Source organism: Accipiter gentilis, chromosome 9 (assembly GCF_929443795.1).
Source record: "Accipiter gentilis chromosome 9, bAccGen1.1, whole genome shotgun sequence".
Classification (NCBI taxonomy): Eukaryota; Metazoa; Chordata; class Aves; order Accipitriformes; family Accipitridae; genus Astur; species Astur gentilis.
The window spans coordinates 14,999,853-15,023,493 of NC_064888.1; the positions used below are offsets into that span (position 1 = coordinate 14,999,853).

General features: G+C 39.1%; 1 protein-coding gene across 1 annotated transcript in view; it reads right to left on the bottom strand.

The window, feature by feature from the left end:
* Window positions 1-23,641, bottom strand: part of RET (ret proto-oncogene) — an 85,751-nt gene that overhangs the window by 18,149 nt on the left and 43,961 nt on the right. Inside the window, exons 2-12 of the mRNA XM_049809828.1 lie at window positions 21,342-21,593; window positions 19,303-19,596; window positions 18,590-18,831; window positions 16,663-16,864; window positions 15,996-16,195; window positions 11,585-11,843; window positions 10,302-10,427; window positions 9,299-9,409; window positions 5,376-5,495; window positions 3,522-3,778; window positions 1,606-1,753 (exon numbers count right to left, since the gene is read on the bottom strand). Of these exons, the coding sequence (XP_049665785.1) occupies window positions 1,606-1,753; window positions 3,522-3,778; window positions 5,376-5,495; window positions 9,299-9,409; window positions 10,302-10,427; window positions 11,585-11,843; window positions 15,996-16,195; window positions 16,663-16,864; window positions 18,590-18,831; window positions 19,303-19,596; window positions 21,342-21,593 (2,211 nt within the window). The remainder of the gene's footprint in view (window positions 1-1,605; window positions 1,754-3,521; window positions 3,779-5,375; window positions 5,496-9,298; window positions 9,410-10,301; window positions 10,428-11,584; window positions 11,844-15,995; window positions 16,196-16,662; window positions 16,865-18,589; window positions 18,832-19,302; window positions 19,597-21,341; window positions 21,594-23,641) is intronic.

Consider the following 23,641-nt stretch of genomic DNA (forward strand, 5'->3'; position numbering starts at 1 on the left):
AACCACAGATTGTGCCCATCTACTCAGCTCAGGCAGGAGATACCTTTTACGCAATAAGCAAGAGGCTTTCTCCATTAACATACTGGTATACATACTGTTCCCTTTTAAAGATGAGGCAGGGTAGAGTCCTTAATACTTGGACAAATTACCCCCTTTGCATCTGTTACAGGGAAAGAACGGGTGATGTTGGCCTGATCCAAAATAACCGTCCGTTATACTTCCTGACAGCATTAATAAAGACCACTGTCAACTAACGCAGTGTTTCTTATACTTGAGTTGTCATGCGTTAACAGTAAAGTCAAACCGGTAACAATAGATAAATATTTGCAGAATGACAAATGTTCTCCACAGTCAAGTTGGAAAATGGAATTTCAGGTGACTATCTGCAATGTAATTTACATTACAAAGGGATTCATTAGAGCCTGAAGTATTACTGTAAATGTCAGATCAATTTATTAAAATAAGGTGCTTAAAAAAAGGGTTACTCCTTCGCATTATCAATTCTGTCAATTCTTTCCTTCATAATAGTGAGGGAAAGCTGAATGTTAAATTATCTGCAAGTAAAAGCAACATTCTTACTACTATGTCTTAGAATCTTAACTCAGTCACACATTGTTGATGAAAATGTGCTAGAAAAAGCAGTGACACTAAGCACACAAATAAATATGAAATAAAATAATGACTAAGACTGTTCTATTGATAATGATACACAGGTCATTACTTGAGTATTATAGTGGTTAACTAAACTTCTGAAAAAACTTAGTTCCTAGACTTTCTCCATATGACCTATTCTCCACTGAACCTCTTGCAATGCAGGCATGCACTTCATAATTCATTTATTTCTTTGGTAAAGTGATGGGATATGCAGCATCTTCGCTCTCAAGCAGCAGCAGATGTAGTTGTTTTTTAAAAAAAAAACCCTTGCATATAATAGAAATGGTAATGAGAAGTATAACATTTTCCTATAAGGACATGTTTTTACTTAGAAGCAGCAGTGAATGGTTGAGCTCAAGGTCTCACATTATCATCTTAACATTATCTAGGCATACTTTGTCTTCCCCAGCTTTAAAGTCTTAGCAAAAATTGAAGACACTATGAGATGGCACTGGACTACTCAAGCCAGTTTGGCAGAGCTCCTCGTAAAAGCAGATCAGAAAGTATAAAAGTAGACCGAATTCTCAATCAGAAAAGTAACTTAATAGGTCTTTTCTATCTCTTGACATGATTATAACATGATTTATTTTAAAGCTCTGTCAAAGAAAAGTGGGTAGAGAAAAAAAAAAAATCAGAAAGCTTTAACAAACCCTTGCAATATTTCCATCAATGCCAAACAAAATTAAATACATTTGCTATGTTAAGACAGAGGCTCCTTGCACATCATTAATTAGAATTACTTGTGGAAATTACTCCCTTGGATCAATGTGATGCTAGCTCCCTAAAGTCAGAAATCTTTCAGAATATAACAGAATGCTGGAAGAAACAGAGGCTGTGACACTGGTTGTTTTTAGCTGACCTTTTACTTTCATGCTAGCCTCTCATAAAATCTGTTCAGAGGTTACAACAAATATAGTTTTCAAATCATTTCAGACCCAGATGGGAATGTACCTTTTAACATTTTCACCGCTACAGTGGTATAGCCAGCCCTTCCCTTGAGTCGGAATGCTGTTGCCTTGACAACCTTTCCAAATTCTCCTTCTCCAAGAGTCTTACCCAGAACTAGGTTTTTCCGAGGGAATTCCCACTTTGGATCTTCCTGCAGGAGAGAAAAGGAACCCGATAAGATGAAGCAAGAAAAGGACTGGCTAGCTACACCCGAAGCATTAATGTTCAATAGGAGACCATGCTTCCGGAATAGATACAATTTAGTGTATAATGTTTGGTTGCTCTTGTTATCAATATCAGTGTATTCCTATAAAAGCTTCTGAATCTCTAAGTATTTTGCAAGTGTTTTTTCCATTACCTTGAAAACACCTCCTTCAAAACAGGCTGTACGTGTAGTCTATGGATAATGGATTATATTTACAGGTCTGGGAAACTGGGTACAAATGAAAAATGAAGTAATACGGGATAAGTGCTTGCTTTGAGAATAACTATGAATATGTGACCTCGGACTTCACAGAGAAGTAAATCAGTTTTACTCACAGAATAAGGCTTTCCCTTAAGAATTCATCAGAGACAACAATCCTCCTTTTACGAAATTAGCATTATTAAGCCTTAAGGTTGCAAAACAATGACAGATTGTCGTGGTTTAACCCCAGCCAGCAACTAAGCACCACGCAGCCGCTCACTCACTCCCCCCACACCCAGTGGGATGGGGGAGAAAATCGGGAAGAAAGAAGTAAAACTCATGGGTTGAGATAAGAACAGTTTAATAGAACAGAAGAAACTAACAATGATAATGATAACACTAATAAAATGACAACAGTAATAATAAAAGGATTGGAATGTACAAATAATGCGCAGTGCAATTGCTCGCCACCCGCCGACCGACACCCAGTTAGTCCCCAAGTGGTGATCCCCTGCCCCCACTCCCCCAGTTCCTATACTGGATGTGACGTCCCATGGTATGGAATACTCCGTTGGCCACTTTGGGTCAGGTGCCCTGGCTGTGTCCTGTGCCAACTTCTTGTGCCCCTCCAGCTTTCTCGCTGGCTGGGCATGAGAAGCTGAAAAATCCTTGACTATAGTCTAAATACTACTGAGCAACAACTGAAAACATCACTGTGTTATCAACATTCTTCTCATACTGAACTCAAACCATAGCACCGTACCAGCTACTAGGAAGACAGTTAACTCTATCCCAGCTGAAACCAGGACACAGATGTACAAACCAGACAAGAAATTAAAGTAAACTAGAGCACAAGGTCTGTGAAGACCTCAATATATAACATTCAAATAGATATGATGTCGCCATATATGTCATAGAAAGTGGCAGTGTTTCTCTACCGTGTTGATCCATTAAAATGCACCAGCTGGCAGGGATCCTTGGTAGTATGTGATTTAACACAGAAGAAACTAGTTTAAAGATATGATGGTATGAGTTGGCAAAAATCCTTTAAATGTGGGTAAAACTGCCACTCCAACTGACACCTGCAGTCTGTGTATCAGAAATCAGGAACGGATCTCAGTGGGGTTTTTTGTTTTGTTTTAAGCTTACCCTTGTTGTAGTACTATGGCTCACCACAGAGGCTACAAACCCACTGATTATTAGTATTTAATTGGACAATGTTAAAGTAAAACCACATTACTGTCAAATGCAGAGTTACACTTAGAAAAAAAAAATCGGCTCAAATTAATGGAAGAATATATTGGCCTTATAGAGTAAATTATATCGTTTATCCAATTACTCATTAAGTACCTTCAGTTCCCTGCCTGTACACATGATTTCTGATTTACTTATTTTAGTTGGGTATTTCTATGAATAGATTGTATTTCTATAACATTTTCTGCATGCATAAACAACATTCTTTAGGAACAAGACAGACATCAAAAAAGGGCATGCAAAATGACATCAGGCTTACTGGTATTTTAAAGGTGTCTACAGACACCTGGTTCTCCATGGAATCTAAAGAGGGCCGGCGGACGTTAGTGGAAGAATAACTGATGGGGTAGGACTGGGCTGGGCGCCGGAACGTCATTTCTGCGGAGGCAATAGGTGGCTTTGGAGAATTCTTGTGGTAGCGATGGATGAAATAGGAAGAAAGCAGCACGGAGATGATGAAGGACAGCAGCACTGCCCCTGCTATCACAGTCTTGCACACGTCATCGCATAGTTGCTCTGTGGACCAAGAAGAGCTTCTTAGAACTTTGCTTGTTGTCCCCTACTTCTCATTTGGCAGTGCATATAATATACACAGGTGTGGCAGAAACAGAACTCAAAATAATTTAACAACCTAGAAGAAAACTTAATACCTAATTCTCAGTGAAATTTGAGAACTTGCAAATATGCCCACTGCCCCTACCAATTCTTTTTTTATTATTTTGGACACCAGCAGGTAATTGTTTGCCTAACTGCCTGTGTAAATGTAAGGATAGCTAGCTTGACCCTGTGTTCCTTATCTTTATAGATGTAGGCTACTTCTGACACACTTCTTTAAGACCCAACCTACCATATATTGATCTTCTGATACCACTTATCTCTCTGGAGACCTACGACTGAATTTTGCTTGTGGACAACCATTTATGTTAGAGCTGTTCAACCCATCAAATAAAATTTTGTTCGAATATGAATTTAATTCATTATGTCAATTGTTAGATATTAAAGAATATTTCTCTTCATCTTTTTAGATTATAAGGAGACAGAATATTTCTGCCTTGTATTTAGCAAAATAATTGTTTCTGAAAACATTGCCCAATGCTGCAACTGCTTCTCAGGTAATATGCATTTTTTTCCTCCCCATTTACTACTTCCCCTTTTGCAGAAGCACTTTTAGTATCTTTCTTTGGAAGCTAAGTTTCTTTAAGTCTAAGTGCCCCTAGACAGCATCCCTGGGGGGGGTTGCTTCCCAAAGACACTGTGAGATCCAAAATACTGTCCTTTGTGCTGTTGTTCATCAGATAATCCTGACTTCAGATACATAGTTAACTTATTTCTGAGGTAGAGCTTGCGGATGTAGCTAAGTGGAAACAGCACAATACCTTTGTAGAATGGGGAGGGGAAAAAAAAAGAAAACAAAAGCAAAAAAAAAAAAAAAAAAAAAAAAGCGAGAAGCTTTAATGCTTCCTTTTTTTCCTATGCCTATAGAAATTTACTCAAAAGAGCAAACTGAGATATATTCTAAACAGTTCGGTTTTAGAGATGCAAAATATTTCATGTTATGTTTGTTATTAGCAATAATAAAAACTATTTTAAAACCACATTATTTAACCCCCATCAATCTGTTTCAAACAACTGTGTAGAGCTTTTCAGTTTAAACAAAGGTCAATTTCAAAAGTAATCCACTCCTCCTAACACAATGGGTGCTGGATATCTCTGACATTTTGAAGCCGAGATTTTCAGAAATGATTAGGAAGCTGGAATTACTTGAAAGTAATAGAAGTCATTATTCTATGTCTCCTAGCTGTCTTTGCAAATATCAGGTGAGTCTCACTGAAATGCAAATGCTGCTAGAAATCAAAGGATGACCAACCTGTTTGTCATGTAGTAATGGATACAAACAAATCTTTAGCCAAGGCTAGAAATAAACCCCTCTGGAAATTTTCGGGCTCCATAGTGGAAGTCAAGGTGCCAGTTCTTAATTTTATATTAGCAGTCTCTGACCAAAGATATTGCTTATTAACATGCTGACGAGTTTAGATCATTGTATATATTCAGATGGTAGGTACAGAGAGAGAAAAAGATTAATACGACAACAGCAGATAATGTTTAGACTTACCCTTGATATCATCTTTCTCACAGTAACAGTTCTGTCTTGGGAAGCAGTAACAAATCCCGTGTCCTGACTTAATTCCAAGATTTCCAATGCCTTTCCCATGACCACCAATAATGTTTCCACCTAATCAAATACAGACACAAGCTAAGATACTCACATGTAGTTAAAGGGAAAAAAAAAAAGGCTCAAAGTTTTCTATGGGTGTATCCTAGCATGCATTTGAAATTTGACAGGGCAGCACAGTGCAGCAATAATGACAGGGATTCCTGAGAATTAGGGGAAAGTCTAAATTCTGAAATTTCTGAGATCCTGAAATGAGGGGACCTTAGACTGCTTGAACATTAGCCCTGATTAGCAGTTATTCCCATTATGGAAGACTGGATTAAAATTTATCTATAATAAAAATATAATAGTACTCTTTGCATTGCATAGTTGAGATACTTCCCAATTTCATGTACCCCTTAAAACCTTACATAGAATCCCATTACTTCATGCCAAACACCTACCTCAAATGTTCATCTCATGGCTGTCCTGACTCGGTTTCTTCATAAAGCATTATGGTTCTGTATCAGTGAGGTCATCTTACATTTTAAAATTGTCCCTAAAATATCTTCTCTAGCCTACTTATTTTAGTTTCTCTCCACCATTGTCTTAGGTATTTTTTAACTCATGAGTTGATGTACAGCCCAGTGGTATAGACCAGTGGTCTGCAGACTTGAGTTCCATTCCTGGTTCTGATGACAATTTCCTCTTACCTTGGAAAAGTCAGTGTACTGTTCTAGATATCATTTGTTCCATTGTCAAATGGAGGTAACAATAATTAATCACGTCTGTAAAATGCCATGGGATACTCCAGTAACAGCACTAAGAGTAAGTGCCAAGTGTAAGTGATAAAAAAATGAATCTTTCCTTATCTAAAAATTCATTGTTTAATATTAGGAAAAAAGTGCAGAAACTCATACAGAGCTACTCTTGATTTCAAGGAGGCATTCTTCAGGCAAAGTAATTGCAACTGTATTTCCAAGTAAATAATGTTTTTCCTGCATATATTATAAAAATGACCGTTAGTTGTGACATTTTTCATCTATAAACTGCCTTTAATCACAAACAGCATTGTATAGACAGAAACTAATCAAGTTCTGCAAGTTTAGCCACCTCTTGGAAAAATCGCCTAAACCATAAGGGGATTCAAAAGATGTTTTGTTCAATGCAGTCGTCTTTTTATTTCAACTCATTTTCCTCTATCCCATCTAAGTCGACAGTAGAATGAATGACTGTTTCTTTCACATTTCTTTGGACGTGTAACACAAATTGAGAAAGAGGATATTTTTTGGCAACGTAAAGGCAAACATCCTTTCTTAGAAAAAGTGAAACAGGGACTTGAGTATTTAAGCAAAATAGATTTTGACCATCTTTCTAGAGAGGCCACACCTACTAAATTGTATGCAGCTCAGCTGGGTCATTTTGGAAGAGACTGTCCTGAGTGCCTGCTCTCTGAGCTGACACTTGTTTGAAGAAGCATTGGTGTTCCAAAGAATTCTTGATTATTCCCCCACCAGCCAACTTTCTCTATTGTGGAGAGGTGATGAAATAAAGTTTCCATTAGCCTCAGAAAAATCACATGTATTTATTTATCTAGGTCTGCCTATGTCTGAGGACCTGGAAGAAGCAGGAAGCAGGGGATGAGCAGGTCCTATCTAAACTGGTCTTGAGCGAGGGATCTGAAGATAAGGGGTTTTTACACAGCAGGGAAAGGAGTGCCTTGTCACTGCAGATGTACTTTGGAAACATGCAGCTGTCTATAAGCATTCCAGAGACCCAAAAATGTATTTTTCACCAATGTGTTGCTGGTAGGGAAATTCCAAGAGTTATCAATATTGTTTTGAATTGCATTGTGTTTCACACGCTCCTGTTTTAAATCATTAGCTGTTTCCTTTGCCCTGTGGTGAGAAAGAGCTTTCCCTGCTTCAAGGTCACTTGGAAAAAGGGAAAACCGTGACCCTATCCCACACCATGTAGAAACTCAAGAAATTCAGAAAGTAAAAATACTGGTTGTCGGACAAAGCCAAAGACGACGTCCAACTAACACTACAAACAAAGACATACAAAGCAAGGTAGAAGCCTAAGCACTGTACTTTTTTTTTTCCCTGATCAGAAAGCCAAAGTTCAGAGGAACCTACAAAGATGAGTCACTTACAAATGTTCAGCCAGATTCACACACTGCAACCAGCCCCGAAGCAGTTACTTACTACAAGAAAGTCTTTTGCTTAAAATGCAATTAGGTTGCCTCTATTTGATAGGCACAGCCACAGCACCAGTTGTTTCAGCTGAGTGCCCTTGAATGTAATAGCGTTAGTGTGAGAAAGCAATCTGGGGACTCCGGTACATAGCCATCATAATGATAGATGAATTACAAAAATAAGTATTTTAGCAACTGTCTGTACTTAAAGAATATCCTTGATCTTAACACATCTGGGCTTTCTATTTATTGCTTGCCATTCTCAAAGAAATGTTCCCTTCCAATAAAAGCTGGTATAATGGCACTCCTGCACATCTGAGCTCCCAAAACACACTCATTTCTTTGTCTGTAAATACACTGATTTCGGGCACCTGCTCAGGTTCTGAATTGCATCAAATCATGTTTAAAATTATCCAACTCAGGCATGAGAAAGGCATACATAACATCTTGAAAGCTTGTCTTACTTGTCTGCTTCTATTATCTAATAAGACAGTATTTCTTTCAGGCTTCTTTTAAGCAAAATGTCTGATGCTGCATATGTTGCACATTACATGTTTTAGCATTGCAGCCGCTGGCACAAATATTTCCACTTTTAGAATGACAACTGACTGTGGTTATTACCAATACAGAATTCTTTTCAGATCATTAGAGAAGTTACTTGCATTCACTTCAAGCATTTCTGCCACTTTAAGGATTGTTTTTATGCACTCTAATGAAATAATTATCTTTGTGATAAAAGTAATTTACAATACAAAATCCCACTCTTGCATATAAAAAATACAAAGATGCCTCTTTATTCATCCATTTTATAAAAGAACATAAGCCCTAGCCTGTAAGAAAATGCTAGTTCCTCTAAGACTCCATTTCAAAATGTAAACTTGGAGTATACAATGTCAGAGCCAGAAGAATTATTCAAGAAACATCTATGTCTTTATACCTGAATTAGATACTGATAGATAAAAAGATCCACTTAAAAATTATCATCTTATAACAGACTGAAATTGCTCAAGTGCAACACTGTTTTTCTAACCTTTTTATCTTCAGGGTGATTTGTGAACTTGCAGGTATGAGCAGGCATATGAGCAGAATGTAGAAAGATGTATTCAAGAAAAAACACAAATGCATTTCAGTTCTTCCTTCAGAAACGCTGTTCATATAAATCTCTGCCTGTATCTTCAAACAGATAAGGCATTGGATCATTTTGATGGTCACCTGTCAAATAAGGCCAGGTGCATTTCCCCAAATGATCCTCTGTAAGCAAGTTTATTTTAAATTGAAATTTGTTTCTTCTTACTTATCTAAATTGGATTTCAAATAGGCATGGTTTCCATCATATCGTGCTAGAGTTTGGAAATAGGGCATTTACTTGCCTAAACCCTATACCTGTTTGAGCAAATAACCCCACTGAAAAACACTGCCTGTGAATTAACAGCGGGAGCAGAATGAGAATTACTGAGAAAACCTTATCTTTCCATCATCGTCAGCCAATAGGTGTTGGCTGACTGGCTTAAACAAGAATAAGATTAGTCCCCATAACCTTAACTCTCCCGTATGATTCAAATGCAGGTATGACGATGCAGAGATGCTAAATATGTTGAGCTTGTAAAGGTATCTGGGATCAAGAAAGCGGAATTTGAACCGCGATCGGCAGTGACACAGAAAAGCCCATCCTAAAACATTTCCGTACTTGTGCAGTCTTGGGGGCACACAGCCGGATCTTTGCTCTCAACCACATCACAGGTGCCATCTGGACAAGTCTTGATACTCGGGGTGCACGTGGAATAGTTTGTGGTGATCCCTGTTAACACAGAAACAGGCAGCTGCACAAATACCACCAGGCTTTGAAGGACAGCTTATTGCATCTTCTCAGTGCACACCGACACACCCAAGCACAGGTTACTGTTCTTTTTAAAATAAACATCTGTGAATATAAACATCATCTGCTAAAGTACCAGGCAAGACAACAGCTAAAAGCAACTGGAAGAAATATATTTTTCACTGTGTTTTCTGCTTTTGACAGCCCTTTGGGCATGTCACTTGCAGTTACAGCGAGTACTACTTGAAAAAGAGCTAGCTGACCACTTTGCGACTGAAGAGTGGCTTTCACAACTCAGGATGTCTCTACACAATTTCACACAGACTTGAATATGAAGGTTACAAGCAGTCGAAGAGAATTTGTGATACTCAGGCAGTTTGAAGGGATAAAGCATCGGCACAGAAGCATTGTTCTGGAAGAGCCGAGTACTGTTACCCATCAGATCTGTGCTACAGACCACAGAAAACAGACAACAGAGACACTGCTTCTGCGCTCGCTAACTGCCTGCTGGGGCATACCCCCTCAGGGGCTCGCTGCTATGTTCCAAACTCAACTTGTGGTCACAGAGATTATCTCGCAAGCCGGAGTCACCCGTTCCGGTTACACTGCTGCAAACCCAATTCACTACCTGGTGTTTTACGTATCGTGTTCAACATCACCAGGGACGAGATCAAGAATGACCATTCCAACTTAACCTCATTTTCCTTCCTAGTGCATGTTTCTTTTAGTTATTAGGATTAATTTCTTTAGCCCCTGCTTCTGTGTAGTTTACTGTACCATGTTGTTCAGCCACAATAAATCAGTTAATATCTCTGGAAGACAAATGCACAGTTACAACTAAAGAGAAGCTCGATTTCACACAACAGAAATGTACCTTTTCCACTCCCCTGTCTCCACTGGCATCTTCCTGTTAGCACTCCCAGGCCACCACACTCTTCACATTCAGCATGGTGCTTACTCACAGCACAAGAGTCAGGGCAGTCCTCCTCTTTTTTTAAAACTGTTGGGAAAAGTGTTTGCTGTCAGTTGAGGACAAAGGAGATGAATACACAAGCAAGTCAGCTCAAATCAGAAGGAAAACTCCATTCTTAGGGGTAGATAGGAAGGAAAGAAAGATGAAGAAAGGAGTGAAAGACTGAACACTGACTGATCAAACTGTCAGTAAACTTAGAGAACACTTAAAGAAAAGTCCAGGTGTTTCTCTTCTGTGAAATAAAAGATAAACAGCAAGATCAAGATGCATGGTTATCTTTGCTTGATAGCACACTGTCAATGCCTAGAACTGTAGAAATGTACTGATAACAAAAAAATGGTGACTACAAGTACTTACAGCTTCATACAATACTTTTAATTCAGGGAAAAACACTTAGTACTTGGGCTAATGAGTAGTAGCCCAAAGAGCACCAGCTAGAAATGTGCAATTTCAGACAGCCCAAGGCTCCTGCAAGAAGAAAAGCCCACTGCAGGCTTTTGTTTCTTCTTCCTCAACCCATTCGCTTTTGCCATAGGAGTTCTGCTATGATGGAAGGGAACAGAGGCAATTATCAGGTAGAATTGTAAGGTTTTGCATAAAGCGCGATACGTTTTGAGAGAAATTATTATGTTTCCAGCGTATCCAGTGTAACCCTCCTCTGCTGTGGCTGTTACAGAATACTTCTAACATACTGCCCTTAGGAACTTTTCAGTAAAATAAAGCCAGTGCGATTACTACATGAATGTTAAGCAAAAATATTTTTTAAAAAAAGAAAAATTGGAGAGAGAAGTGGGGAGAAAGACGATTGAATAAATATACATAGGCCAGAGATTCGTGGTTTGATATATATCCACACACGCACACTTTTTTTTTCCTCCATAGGAATATGTGAAATACAAAATAAAGGTCACACAGACACACAAAAAAGATTCTACTAAATCAAATGAATATTAGGAATTGCATATGATACACCACCTTTCTGTGCATTTGTTCTGCAAACAAGTATCTGCTACAGGCACGTCTGAATCGGAACTCAAAATGCAAATTTTGCAATCTGTATCTTGTAGCTCAGACTCATTTTCATTGCTAATGCCATCAGTTTATAGATCACCCTACTAATACACCGCCTAAGACCAGTAACATTGGTAAATAAGTAAATAATTTTAATTGACTCAGGTACTTACGAGTTCCTTCCAATACAATAGTAAGGAGGGTTTTGGTATGTTTCCTGCTCTGCTTGTCTGTAGCTTGAATAGTGTATTGTATTTCCTTGCACTCAGGTCTGTGCAGCACAGAGGAATCATTCACATAAAGGCTTCCATATTTGTCTTCTCGGCCTTGAAGTACACTGACAGGGTAACAGCTTACGCTGGGGGACAGTAACTTGTAGGTGATGTTCACACCACGGAATTTCATACAGTTTTCAATGCAGATTTTTCCTATCTAGGCTCAAACACCAAAAAAGAAATCACAGACAACAGAAACAAAACTATTCCCAAAAATATCTGATGTTTTACTACCAATGCAGTATGTGAATGCTTCAAATGTGATTTATTCTCAGTAAAAATGGAAGGTAAAGCATTACCATTGTTTTCAGGCTAGCAGCAGAAATGCAGAGACTCAGTGACATTTGGTGCCTACTGCTGATGGTCATCAGTGTTCAGGGAGAACAAGACTCCGTGATTTGGGAAAGTCTAAGTTCAGTCCCTGTTCTGTCCTAGGCCGATCAGTGAGAAAAACTTCGGTCTTGCTTGAGAAAGCAAAGAGCTCAGCAAGATCAAAGCTGAGACTCTTTTCAAATCAGATAGAAATTGCCAATACATAATTTTCGTAATATTACAGTCAAAAAGTTTCTCGCCAGCAGAGTTCTCTGAAAGCCTTAAAAGGAGTAAGAACCTCATTGTTTCCCATTTGCAATTTTTAAAACATTTTCATCTAAAAATGAAAATACATTGGTTTGCCATATTTGACCTTCTGCCTGCCAGAATATCTGTGCTAGAGGTCTCTTCAGTCTGAAACAATTTATCTAAGAAGCACAGGAATGTAAAGCCCTGTCTCCTGTCCAGCTCCTATAGGAACTGATCCAAAGCTCACTTTGGTTTTTCCATTTACAAGAGTGGGATTCGGATCAGGCCCAGAGGCATTGGCTTTCTTTGCAGGGAAAACCACAATGTGAAGGGTGGGGTGTTACTGAAGGGAACTTGGTGATGGATTCTTTTCAAATGCTGCAGTTAAGATGTCTTTTCAAGTAAGACCACTGCTGGTAAAAGCGTATCTGTACATCTTGGTTTTAGCATTCTTATTGAAGAATTATTCCCATTCACATCACTGACCGGTCACTTGGCACCACTTTTGCTGGCTTTTTTGTGGCAGGATAACATACAAAGACTATTAAAGCAATCAGAAGCTAGGCCATTTCTTCCATGCCGTCTCCTCTCCACAGCGTGCTGGGACTGGCAAGAAGAAAAGGAAGTAAAGACAAGACTTCAACTGTTCATAAACTCTGTCTAGACACAAGGTCTAGACAAGTCCCTTCCAGAACCACGTCATCTTAGCTTTGGTGCTACATTGCAGCTGGCTGTGTTTTGCAACTGCTTAGATGGTGTTTCTTTGAGGCAGTAGGAGAACATAATGATGTTCCACGGCATTACCCTTTATATAGACTAGCTTAAACTGTCCTTTCTGCCTACTGTCATAACTGCTTTTTCCAGGCACCTTTTTATGAAACGAAATTTCCTGCAAAGGGGATGGAGAAGACCCCATAAATTCGGGGTCCCTGAAGAGCAGATTATCCTTAGAGTAGCACATGGGCCAGTTTTGCTTTCTCTGTATAATTTCAGGGGAAGCTAAAAATGCCCCTCTCCCCGCCCTCCCCCCTGAAATTTCTACAAGAAAGATAGGCTTTCTTTTTTTGCCTGATTCCATGTGGGAAAGCCCAAGCTCGTAACTTCACTCTGCACCAAGGTTCTTGGAGTCAGCACAGCTCTCAGTACAGCCCCAGGGGAAGGAGGGGGAAGCAGGCAGCTCCTCTTTCTCATGAGGAGGGTGAAAAATAGCCTGGTAATCGGAATTATCAACATACAGGGGAGTAACCTACAAAGGTGCATTTTGCAAGACTCTCAATAGTTAACACAGAAATACCATTATCAGAAATAGGAACAGAAAAATCCATCTTTTGAGCTCCAGAGTTTAATAAAGTCTGGATAATGATAATGTTCCTCTTCACTGAATTCCAGGGACATTTGGACATATAACCTCTCTAAAAATCTCAGCCAATGTTATTCGTCATTTGTCTCGGTAAATGTCAATAGAGCTTTAAGTCCTTTGATAAGTTAAATGCCACTGGGCAAGCCTGTACCGTCAGGCCATGCTTCTGTTATTCAATTCATTTAGCTGCTCAAATAGACAAATGGCATCAGCCCAGCAGTTAATCATTTCTTCACGCTCTTGTGTTTTCCTTAGGGCAAGAGACAGTTCAGCCTTCATATTGATTTGGCCCAGTACTTTTCCTCACTGCTCTGGCACATCACGGCTAATTATGCAGACGACTTTAATAATGCGAAGTGCTGGGGACTAAGCTGCTTACATTGACTTGTGCTCCAAGCCACGCACACTGTAAATTCAAACCCCGTCTCGGAAGTAAGTGGATGACACTTTAACTGATTGAGAACACCACCTCCAGAGCCAGGATGAATTTTGCACTTTGATGGTTGAGAATCAGAACAAAATCTCTTTGTGAATTTGTGTTTGGGCAGCACAAAGAAACACCTCTTCCCACAGACCTGGAGTTCTTGCCAGGAACAGTTTTCCCTGCTACTACTGCCACCCAGTGAAACTGCACAGTTATTGGGAAGCACCATGGTTTCCAGAAGCCCTAAAATTCCCTTTCAGATGTTTGACTGTCCTGACAACATGCAAAACCAGCAGCTTTAAAAGTTAACCGGGTTTTGTTCTGGTTTTTTTTTGTTCGTTTGTTTGTTTTGCTTTGCATTCTGGACCTAGAAAACTATATGGTCCCAGACTCCAAACGAATCTGTTCAAGTAATCTAGGGTATGCACAGATAAATATGGTTTAACCAAATTTAATTTGGAACTCTTTCATTCATTCATAATGTTATTGTATGCATACACCTATATATAAAATCTGTGCGTATATGTGTATATTTATACATATACATACACACACATGCACATGCCCCAAAAATGAATTAATTCATCTATATTCATACATACCTAAGTTAAGTTTCCACACTTGTTACAATTACAGTCATGCTGTGACATACATACAGTTGCAGCCCATTTCTAGACACTAAGAGCTTGACCACAAGTATCTTACACACCTATGCTATTATTTCTTCTAGGGGAAACCCACTGTTTTCACCCTATCTCTGGGCAACAGTTTTTTTACACTGCTGAGAATAAAGCTTTCACAATCTGGTGCTACAAAAAACCCCAAACCTAACATAAAAAAATATTGTGTTCTGCACAAAAAGCACAGAATATGCTCTGAAGTTTCTAACAGACTGCAAATTTAAAAGTTGCAGCCACAAGGCATCACAAAATGTCATAAAGAAGTAGCTTTTTGTAGGTAGCCCACTATGTGAGCAAACTTGGTATCTTTCTCTTATTTAGGATATTCAGTGCAGACTACAGGTAAAATGTCTCTTGACGAAGCAGTAGCATTTTTATTGGTCATGTAAGACCTGTTCCGTACTGTGAAGAGCTATCAAGCCATACTGCATTTCATCAGATTAAATATAAGAACACCTAATATAACTAACTTTCTTTTTTGTTTCTTTTTACAATTAGCCAGAAGCTTAAATATTAATAAAACTGAATTCTCCTTTAGAAGTCTTCTAATGAATTGGTTTTCTCTGCAATTGGGATCACCGTATTTTAGTCTCAGTCCTCCTCTCTGCTACAAATACAGAGGCAGTTGTATAGCTTTATTTAGTTATGAGGTATGCTTTCCAGCAGATCTCCCAAAATGGCTCATCACTGATGTTTTTAATATTCACTTTCATAACATTAATTATATTGAACTAGTTCTTTATTAATGTACATGTTCCATAGGAATTACATTGTAATTTTCACCTGATTAATGTCAACCTGTTAGAAAGTGTTTCTGGAAGGCATTATTAATGGCAACGGTAGTGATTAAGCTAAAAGGACGGTTAGATTAGGAAACACATTAATTACTAACTAGCCGTTATCTAGAGAAAAGCCATTAAGATACTGGAATATGTACAGCTGGGACTCCAATAGCTGGGTCAAGTTTCTTTTTTTGTCCTTGACATTCTTCCAGTTATTCATGCCTAAGCCACTCATGGTTGTAAGTCCTCCTGTCTATAACACATGTTATTTTTCTCTATTAGTACTTCCATGTGTGGCCCCTCCTCTGTTATTGCGTGACAGGAGAGCTAGTGTCCAGTCTACCTGCTACCCACTGCTTCCAGCAACAACCACTGATACCACATTTTTCATTAATTCTACTTAAAACAGCTAAAACCAATGCTTTAACGCATCTCGCCACAGTAATCTATTTATTAACCTCTGTCTCTAAAAGCATGTAAGTATAATTAACACAGTTCTTACTTGTGCAAAGCGTTCAGCATTTCTATTCACTGTGAACTGGTAAGTCATGTTTGGAAACTGAATGCTAACAGGGAGGATGGAGACATTGAAATGAAGAATCACTGATCTTTCTGGGCCATGAAATTCTGTGTCATTCACCAAAACATCCAACTGGAAGGAACGATGCTCTGTGACTGAAATACTTTTATTCAGTACCAGCTCTGCAAAGGAAAAGATTAGTTCATTACCAACCCACATCATCTGCAAATGTGTATTTTGATACTGCAATCCCAACAAAATTATACATATCGAAATGATACATATCAGAGTTATTCCTAACAGGAAACAGAAGGTGAGTTAAATATGAAAATATGCTCCCATAGAGTTACAGTCTGTGCCATGCAAGATGTTTGGAGAGGTCCCCTTCCCTTCTACCTACCATGCCGAGAACCCTGCAATCAGAACCTCTTGGTTATCGGTATACACAACATTATCCCGTATGCTCCCTATCCCAAAGATGCACAAACTCCATTTTTTTCAGTACATGCTTAAAAGTCTGCATTTGCTTAACTTGAAATTTCTCAGCTTTCTTTGACTCAATATTTACAAAATGCTTGGAAAAGTTCAAGAGCTTATCGGTCAATTACTAACAAGCAACTTCTCCTTTATCTGAAGAAAGAGACCTTACTGTACTCATGTCGAGTTCCCCTCACTTGGCTGCCATTTGGGCTGAAGTGGATTTCATCGAAGATGTGCTCTACCCGAAATGTTTCACTTATCCAGGGATCATCGGTAATGATGGTTCCTGTGTATTTCTTTCTGCTGCTTTCAAGGGGATAAATAGGTGTGGTGTCTGCATCGTATACAGTTAGTGTTGCAAGAACAGTTCCCTAGAAGGAAATAATAAATGACATTGCTGAATGACCTGAAGCTGTCTTCCTCTGATATGTGTTTAAGAGATTGAAATATTGGTCAAATAAAACCTTACAATTTTCACTCAAGCCCACTTTCATTCAAATTCATTTTAAGCTTCAGGTTACCACTATTTCACACCTATTTGAATCTGAGTTGAAAGGTCAAAAGAAGGCAGCAGTGAAAAAGAACTTGTCATATAATCATTTGAGTCTATGTCTCAATACAGTGCTAAACTTTTGAGGTAGGAAATGAGTGCACGAGCACAGCTCTTGATTTTGTCATTTTTTAAAAACAATGTTATTCTACAATACTACTAAAAAAAAAGCAGGTAAGTAATATATGCATTTAAAAGACATGAAATACATTCAGACAGGTCAAACTCATTACCCAAATGACAGAAGCGGCCTGGGTTGTCTTGTCTTCTGCTTAGTCTACTAGATTGCTGTTGTCTACCTGGACACTGAAGTCACAAGGCCTTTTAAGATTTTTATTAGAAATTCTGTTGTTTCAAGTTCGTTTAGTTTCCAAAGATAATGATTTTTTTGCTCACTGCAAAATGGCAGTGAAATTCACTACGTTCTGAACACTTTTCAGGCATGTAACTTCAAAGAGGATATTTTATTTTAGAAAACGGTTTTATGAGACCTTCACTTTCTATCATACAGAGCTACATGAAACTCCCAAATCTGAAAATTACCAAAACAAAAGTAAAAAGGAATTACTTTCTGCCCAGGCAAATATAATGTGTTCATAGGTGTCTTGTCAAGACTTGTTCTAGTCGGGAGGTGGCAGCAAACTCCCAAAATCATTATTTTCCCTTCCAGACACAAAGAAGAGGAAAACGTACTTTGAAGGGAAATTTGACTACGAAAAAAGATGTTGTTGTTATGGAACAGAAGTTCTCTCACAAAAATTGCATCATTTAGGCCCTAAAAGAAGTGCCTTCTTTATACCATTGATTTATAAAAGGTTGTTGCTCCGGTAGAAGAGCCAAAGAGCCAACCTGTATACTTCTCCACCAAAGCAAGGGGTGTGTATGTGTGCAGGGGGCACACACAAAGCCACCCATGGGTTCAGACCTCCTGGAAGATCACCTTGGCACCGTACGGGAAAAGTGGGAGGACACCATCAAAGCAGGACCCTGGAGCACTCCCTTAACAGCCTGACACTGGAAACTTTAACACCTTTGCAGGCACAATGTTCGCCTGCAGAAGGCAACCGCTTCTTTTAGCTTTCTGTTACTGGTACAGCATCCTAATATATGTTCTGAATGTAGTCCCAATATCTTATATAGATTTGCATATATGGGAAGATACACACATACACTTGCTCTAACAACATGCAATTTCAGCCACCTAGGGGAAGCAACCCCGTAACAAATACAGAGCCAGAGCTCAGTATGGGGAGATATGGTGATCTTGACCACAGTCTCAGCAATGGTCCATCCTGACCTCAGGAACTGCTCACGTTTCTTTACACTGTTTAATTCCTAACCCAAACTCTTCATTCTTTGGGGTCTGCATAAGATATAACTCGGGGGAGAGGAATCCTACAAACCCAGCATTTTACAATCACAGGTCTGTAGAGTATGGCGTGGTGATGTGCTCGTTGCTGAGATCCATTACCCAGAGCACGGTGTTTCCCAGTAGTCCTGCCTCCACCACTGCACTCCTACTTCAGGGACTATAGGAGAACATTACCTCTTTCCTGTTGAACTCCACGACAGCATCTGCAGTATCAGTGCCATTGGGAAGGAAGGGAGGAGAGTCATCTTCATCTAACACATTCACCAGGAAGGGCACCTCAACCTGCATTTCCCTGAAGCCCTCTCTCACGGTACATTTGGCAATCAGCTCATATCTCTCTCTCTCTTCTCGATCTAGGCGCTGTGTCACACTCACGCCGGTGGTGTTCTCATTGTATCGAAAGGGCATACCTTCAGCTGAAACACACAGTATGAATAGGGACAATCACTTCCCATTACAGGACTCCGATAGTTTCCTTCTTTAATACTCTTTTCCAATACAGTAAATCCATTTGGACTGCATGATAAAAGGCAAACTTGGAAGTAAAACAGAAGGGAGTTGTGGGGTTATATTAGAGTAGGCAGAAAACATGGAAGAGACGGAAAGATCCTACGGTCTACAAGCAGCACAATTTAAAGCTCAGGATATTCCCAATCTGCTCTTTGCAGGTGCAAACTTCTAAAACCAATCTTTTCCTTACAGGAGGGGATAGTCCTCCTTGCCATCCCCTCTGTATATATCAAAGGCAAAATCTTCAGGCTCAGTTCACGTTTGCAACGGAATTTCCTTTATAGACTCAATCTAGAGGATCTCCTACAAAAGAGATCTTAACAGTGCACCTGTTTACATCTATTGCTGGTACGTGAGTGGCTCAGTTCTAGTTTTACCTGCCAGCAGTTTGTAGGAAATGCTGAGATTCTGACACAGATGATGAACTGAGGGTAACTGGAGCTGATGAAACGTGCCAGGTGGTTTATTCTCCTTGATGTGAAAGGAGAGATCCATTTCTGTGAAGCAAAGCTGCCTTGCTGTCAGGGAACTGCAAGCTGGTGCAGTAGCATTGATCAAGGAGAGGAAAACCGTGGTGCGCGTAGCAGAATCGCATTCCTTCTCTTGGAAAGGGTGGGATGAAAGGAAGACATACAGCATCACCTTTGATAACGGCATCCAGTTTCCTACAGCTTCAGAAAAAAAACAAACAAAACCAAAACAAAAACAAAAAAACCAAACAAACAAAAACAGACAAACAAAAAAAACCAAAACCAAAACAAAAAACCAAACCACCAGAAATATTTTACAGAAGACAAGCCAACATTTCTTTTACTCATTTTGTACTCTAGTCCATTATTCCACAAACAACCATATAGTCCTATTATGTAATAAAACAATTCTTCAATACGTCACCTGCTGGTGGGAAGACCTTAAACCTTAATCTTAGTAACTCCACTAGCCAAAACACTATGGGCGTTAGCACCAATTTTATGTTGTAGAACCTTACAGAACAATATCAGCATTCTGTCTGTAAGACACTGATATAAACCGGGCCACTATTAGTAATCAGCTTTTTGATAGGACTGGTTTCTGGAGGCACTAGGACAGAGTGGGGTGGCAGCAGGGAAAAAAAAGTGCCTGAATGGCAAGAGATATTCAGGACAGACCCAAAACTACTATCATTTAAGTCACAGCATTCTGATAGTTTATACCAGTCAAGGATACGGGCCAAACCGTTTACGTTTAGACGACAAATTGCTTCATCGTTTTGAAATATAAAGAGCTGGTCAAAAGATAACATAGAAGTTAAAACCAACCTGTGGCATCTACTAATACACCCTCAAGCCTCAATTATTTTGACTACCTTGCTTTGACTATAGTCAGAATGATAGTATCTCTGTAACAGATCTAATTAACTTGAAAAGATGCTCTAGGTCACTTTGATCCATATGAACAAAACAAGACTCTCAAGTTCTGGATAGCTGTTCTTTCTTTGTTCAATTACAAATAGCTATCTGATATTCATGAAGACCGAGTACCAAAAATGCAGCGAAAATGGGTGAGATACGAAGCACTCGGCACTTAAAAAAATAAAGCTGTAAGCATCTGAAGTGGAACATTTCAACATCAAGGCACCTAAGTCAAAGGGTAGTGTTGATATATGGCTCTTACAGACTCGACAGTTACTACAGACTCTCTCCAACAGCAGAATTTCTGCAACTGATCACAGCAGTATGCCATTAACTCCTCACCCATTTCCTTCTCCACCATCTAATGATACCTAATTTCCTCATAGATCAAAATCACCAAAACCAATTTAGTGCTAGAGCATAAAAAAGAAGGGGAAAAAACTGAGATAATTCATTTCTGTCGTTCAATAGTAAGCTTCTCTAACAAAGCCAAATCTCAAGTGAGGGAGAGAGGTGGTACACTTAACCATTTCTTCCAAGAGCTGTTTGCTGTTGCATGCAAATGTACTTTGTGAATCCATGTTACCAGAGTTCAAGGACTGTTTTATATAAGAGTCTGAACTAATCTAACTGCATTGGTCTGGGCATTAAGCGCCTAGCATTAACACAGTAGAATTGGCTTAATTTGCATGAGTAGATGAACAAACTGCAAATCTCAATGTAAAGCTGTGATTTATACAGCTGTGAAATGCAGAAAAAAGTATTTTGAGTAATGCAACTTTCCCACTGTACTGTAGTCCACAGTATGAGCAACTGGATCTGTCCCAGGTCAGTGTTTGCTTTGGCAAATGGTTCCCTGCATTTGTTGTGGGTTTCGTTGGGTCTGGTTCCTCATTTTAAAAGGGCAGATGTGTTTTTTCCAAATTTGACGCTCATATGCTGATGGATATAAATCCCATGATCTGAACGTACTTTGCTTTAACAACAGATACTTCAACAAGAAAAGCTCGTCTTCTCATACTTACACAGCATGTTAAAGTCTTCTCTATCCAGGCTTTTACTGAGGTAGAGAAGTCCTGTTTTTTCTCTGATTTGAAACCAATGATTTTCATGGGATCTTGCTCGAGAAATGACAAGATTCTGGCACAGATGAAAGTGGGCCGCTTCCCCATGTGAATCCCTCAAGGCATGGATGCGCAGGAGTGGCGTACCTGCTGGCTGCTCAATGTAAACATTCTCCGAGTACTCTTTCCTGGGGAAGTAGAGACCAAAGGCAGCTGCAAAGGAAGGCACACAAGAGGAGAGGTGCTCCAAGTTAAGTGATTTTTGCACTAGTATTTTCTTAAGAGATGCATTTCCAAAGAACCAAGGCTTCACTCTCTAGAGCTTAAGGAAGCATTAAAAAAAGATGTGGAAAAAGGTAGATCCTCATCTGGTGTAAATAAGTACAGTTTCACCACTATCAAGCCAGGGACGTAGCCACCAAAAATTTGGCCTATAGTTTATGTTCAAGTTACAAAATCATCTGCTTTTTGAAAGCAAAAATGCTTTGCTGTAAACATGGCCCAGTTTAAGCAGAACACTTAATGAAGCTTTGCTTGCCAAATTTTACTTAGGCTCATATCTGGAGCGTTCAGCTGTCATTCCATTCTCTCACAGATGATATTCAAAGAAGGAGAAAACCTTTGATGAAATCACACACTTTAAAAGCCTAAACACACTCTCTGTTGAGAGAAAACACAGAAATGTATTGATGGTCCGCACACTTTTCCTTGGATTACATAAAGCTTCTCTTACATAGAAGTCCTTTCGTGGCTCCCTCCCTTTCTAAACAGGCCAGCACAATATTTCCGGTACAGAAAATGGGAGTTGTTTAAATAAAATCGATATGAAAGTCTTACAAGTATTTAAAAAATGACAGATGGGAAAGCTGAGAACTGACTTGCCTGAAATGGGGAGGGAAACGTACATTTATTTTTAATACCATGACTGTGACTGACCCATTGTTCTTCTCCGATTTTTTACCCCTCTGACACTGCAGACATTTACATTTGGTAGGGCTCAACTGCCCCCTGATACCTGTTTCTTGAGCCAATCTCATCTTACCAGGTCACCTTGGAATGGCCTCCCTATGCCTTTCCAATGCTCTCCTTCCAATTCTACTGCTTGCAAATATGATGACAGTGGAACGCTTGATAAGCAAGGAAGGTACAAAGGGATGCTCATTGCATTTGTGTGCACTGAAACACTGGAACTGTCACTCTTGTACTTCACCTGCACTCACAGTCAATACTTGCTCCCACACAAAAGAATACTTGCATACTGCAGAATTTTGCATCATTTAATCTGATTTGATAAGGAGTAAGGCATATAAAAGGCTCACACATCTGCTGAACAAATGAAAATAATAACAGTTTCCATATGTTACTGATACAAGACTATCTTAGCTTAAATCAAGCCAGATACAACTGGAAACGATAGTAATACAGCAGTAAAATTAGGGACATAATGCCAAAACATCTTCAAAATAGTATCAGGCTGTAGCACGTATTTATTTTTTATTATTATTGGATCCATACACTGTTCTACTGAACAGAGAGGACCACAAACAAACTGTAAACAAGAGACCTCTAATTTCATTTGGAGATACCACAGAAACCACTGTACCTTGCAATGATTCCTGACATCATCAGTATCCCTGGATTTACAGAGGCTCCTTTTTTTTCCCCTACATATAGTCTGCAATATATGAATAAAGTGGTGAAGTAGTAATATGGTAGGTGAATTCACTCCAAAGTAATTAATTCAAAGGGAAGCCAATGACAATCTTTTGGAGAGTTTGAGAAAATCATTAACTCCTGACGTCCCCTGTCTGGAAGAAGACTATTACTTCTGATTCTGGTGCTACCATCATCTTTTTTTGTAAGTAGATTCCTGAACATTCATAATAAATTTCAAATGTTTTTCCAGTCCGTCTATCTTTTTTGAAGTGCAGGAAAACCTGGTGAATATGCACTGCTAGAAGTCCTAACAAACCAGTTCGTTAACAAGAGGGATAAGGTGATACCCAGATAGTAAGCCCAGTCCCAGTGCAAGCAAATAGATATCCTTGAGGTATTTTCTACAAAATCTTGGTTCTAGAATTATGAAAACTTCCTCACAAGAAATTCAACACTGAAAATTCACCGCTCAAGACTAAAAAATGACTTTTAACCCACTGATGTATACAGATGAGGCTTATACAACATTAGCTACAGGACAGAGGAATATTTACTTTTTCCCTTATTTCTAAGACTGGCGTGAACAGTTCTAACACAAGTGATGC